The sequence below is a fragment of the Aureococcus anophagefferens genome (genome assembly GCF_000186865.1).
Source record: "Aureococcus anophagefferens unplaced genomic scaffold AURANscaffold_10, whole genome shotgun sequence".
In the NCBI taxonomy this organism is placed as follows: domain Eukaryota; class Pelagophyceae; order Pelagomonadales; family Pelagomonadaceae; genus Aureococcus; species Aureococcus anophagefferens.
The window spans coordinates 251,990-254,961 of NW_008705570.1; the positions used below are offsets into that span (position 1 = coordinate 251,990).

Genomic DNA, 2,972 nt, shown 5'->3' on the forward strand with positions numbered 1-2,972 from the left:
GCGCGGTCCGCGCGCCGCCGCGGCCGCGGCTCGCGTCGAAGAGGGGCTGGGGCGGCAGGGGCCGCTGGGGCCTCGGGGGCAGCACGGCGGCCCAGAAGGTCTCGCCGCCGTGGAGCGTCGCCCAGGTCGGCCGGCGCCGGGGCTCCTTCTGCAAAAGCTCGCGGACGGCGGCCGCGAAGCCCTCCGCGGACAGGGGCTCCGGCGGCGGCCGCGACGGCCCGCCGAGGGACGCGTCGCCGTCCAATTTGAAGTGGCGCGCGTCCAAATCCGGGTCGTCGGTCGTGATCTGGTGCATGAGCTCGTTCAGCGACGTCGACGCGAACGGCGGCCGCCCGGACGCGAGCTCGTACAAGACGCAGCCCAGGCTCCAGAAGTCGGACCCGAAGTTGTGGACGCCGTCCTTGACGAAGAGCTCCGGCGCCATGTAGTAGGGCGTGCCCCGGTTCTTCGGCGCGCGGCACCGGTTGCCCGGCGTCGGGATGCGCCGCGCGAGGCCGAAGCCCGCGAGCTTCAGCACGCCGTGGTCGTCGATGAGCACGTTCGACGGCTTCAGGTCGCAGTAGAGCAACCCGTTGTGGTGGAGGTACTGGAGCCCGCTCAGCAGGTCGCCGCCGAAGAGCGTCACCGCGGGGATCGGCAGCTGCTTGTCGACCTTGAGCAGCGACTTGAGGTCCCCGCCGGAGCAGTACTCGAGGATGAGCCAGAGGTTGTTCCGCGTCTCGTACCTAGAGCGGGTGGCTTCCGGAAGCGCTCCGCGCGGTTTTCTGCGCACCAGTCGTAGAACTTGAGCGTGTGCGGGTGCGAGAGCGCGTGCATCATCTGGACCTCGTTGACGACCTTGTCCATCTGGCCCTTCTCGATGCGCTTGATGGCGACGTAGTTCACCGTCTTCTTCTGGCGGCCCTTGAAGACCTGGGACTGGCGCCCGGCGCCGATCTCGTTGAAGATGTGGTACTTGTCCTACGCGCGGCGCGGCGTTGCGAGCGGAGAGAGCGCGGGTCGGGACGCTGGGCGCGCGCCATCGGTTATGGGTCGGCGGCGGGCACCGGCGACGCGGCGACGAGGCGGCGCGCTGCGCGGAGGCGGCCGGTCTCACCGCGGCGCTGCGAGGCTGCCCGAGACGGGCAGCATCGTAAAATTCATTCAAAGCGCTTTTGAATTACATATTCAACTACGATTGCTTTTAATTACTCCATGATGGCGCTCTCCGCTGCCGGGCTGCTCTGACACGAGTGCGCTGCTGGCAAAAAAACCATGTCCGCCCTCACGGCCAAGTCGAGCTCGGGGTTGCTCCTCAGCGCCAGCGCCGGCCGCCTCCTCGAGGCCATGTCCTCCGACTTCGTGGGCTTCACCATCGTGAGCAAGGTGCGGCGCGGGGACCTCGAGGGCGTGCGCTCCTGGCTCCACCACCGCGGCGACGTGAACTTCGTCGTCCACCCGCGGACGAAGTTCACGCTCCTCATGTTCGCCGTCCACGCGTCCGCGCGGCTGCCGGGAGCCGCGGACGTCGCGGCGCTGCTCCTGGCGTCGGGCGCGGACCCCAACGCGACGACGCACGAGCTCGAAGCGACGCGACGCCTTCTTCGAGACGGGTCGGTCCGCCTTGCACTACGCGGCGCTCGATCGCAACGTCCGCGCCGTCGACCTCTTGCTCGCCTACGGCGCCGCGGTCGACCGGACGACGTTCCAAAAGGGCTGGACGCCCCTCGCCGCCGTCTGCGCGTCGCGGCCCGGCCGCCAGCTCCTGTGGGCCGACGACGACGACGACGCGCGCGCCGCGGACGTCGCGGAGCGGCTCTTCGAGGCCGGCGCGACGTCCTCGCCCGACGCGCGCGGGTCGAGCCCGCTCCACCGCGCCGTGCTCCGCGGCAATTTCGCGCTCGTGAAGCGGCTCGTGTGCAACCTCGACGTCCGCGAGCTCGACGCGCTCGACGCGGACGGGTGCACCGCGCTCATGCTGGCGCTCCCGGACGACGTCCGGACGTCGCGGCTGCTGCGCGCCGCGGGCGCGGCCGAGCACGTCGTCGCCCCCGAGCGGCGGCCGAAGCCGCGGCTCTGGTAAAACAGGTCCTTAGAGGCGGCGCGGACGGCCGGGCCCTCGAAGGCCGGGCTCGTCGCCGCGGTTTCACATCGCGGCGTCGCCGCGGTATCACATCACAGCCCCAAGGACCTCGGGTCGACGGACGAGGTCAGGGGTTCGGCGGCGGCGGCGGCGCCGCCGGCGCCGCGGGGCGCTGCTGCATCATCTGCGCCATGCACTGCGCCATCATCTGCATCATGGGCTGGTTCGCGTTGCTCGCCATGTAGGACGCCATGGCCTGCTGCATCTGCGCCGCCGTCATCGCGGGCTTCGGCGCGGCCGGCGCGGCCGCGGCCGCGGGCGCCGCCGGGGCCGCGGGCGCCGCCGGGGCCGCCGTCGCGGCGGGCGCGGCGGGCGCCGCCGGGGCCGCCGGCGCGGCGGGCGCCGCCGGGGCCGCCGGCGCGGCGGGCGCGGCGGGCGCCGCCGGGGCCGCCGGCGCGGCGGGCGCGGCGGGCGCGGCCGCGGGCGCGGGCCACGCGCCGCCTTTCGGCGCGAAGCGCTGCATCTGGGAGAAGGGGAACTGGCTGCCGTAGGCCGCCGCGGGCGCCGCCGCGTAGGACGCCGGCGGCGGCTGCGCGAGGAGCTTCTGCCGCGCGAGGAGCTGCTGCTGCTGGAGGAACGCGCGCTGCTGCGGCGTGAGCGACGGCGCGGCCGGCGGCGGCGCGGCCGCGGCCGCGGCGGCGGCCTGCTGCTGCTGCGCGGCCTGCGCCGCCTGGCCCAGGAGGGCCTGCTGCTTGGGCGTGAGCTGGGACCCGCTCGCGGCGGCGGGCGCGGCGGCCGCGCCGCTTTGCTGCTGCTTCTGGCGCTGGAGGGCCATGTTCCAGGAGTAGTTGGCCAGATAGGGCATGCACTGGAGGAGCATCTGCTGCTGGCGCTGCTTCGAGGCGGCCTG

The 2,972-nt window shown here is 73.4% G+C and overlaps 1 protein-coding gene across 1 annotated transcript; it reads right to left on the bottom strand.

Annotated features, from left to right (window-relative positions):
* Nucleotides 1–268: 268 nt before the first annotated feature.
* On the bottom strand, nt 269–960 carry AURANDRAFT_26764 (hypothetical protein; the record flags this gene model as incomplete). Its single annotated transcript, XM_009039210.1, has 2 exons — nt 269–725; nt 773–960. Coding segments are annotated over 2 exons (645 nt in total), but the record flags the coding sequence as incomplete, so codon positions are not given.
* Nucleotides 961–2,972: the final 2,012 nt, after the last annotated feature.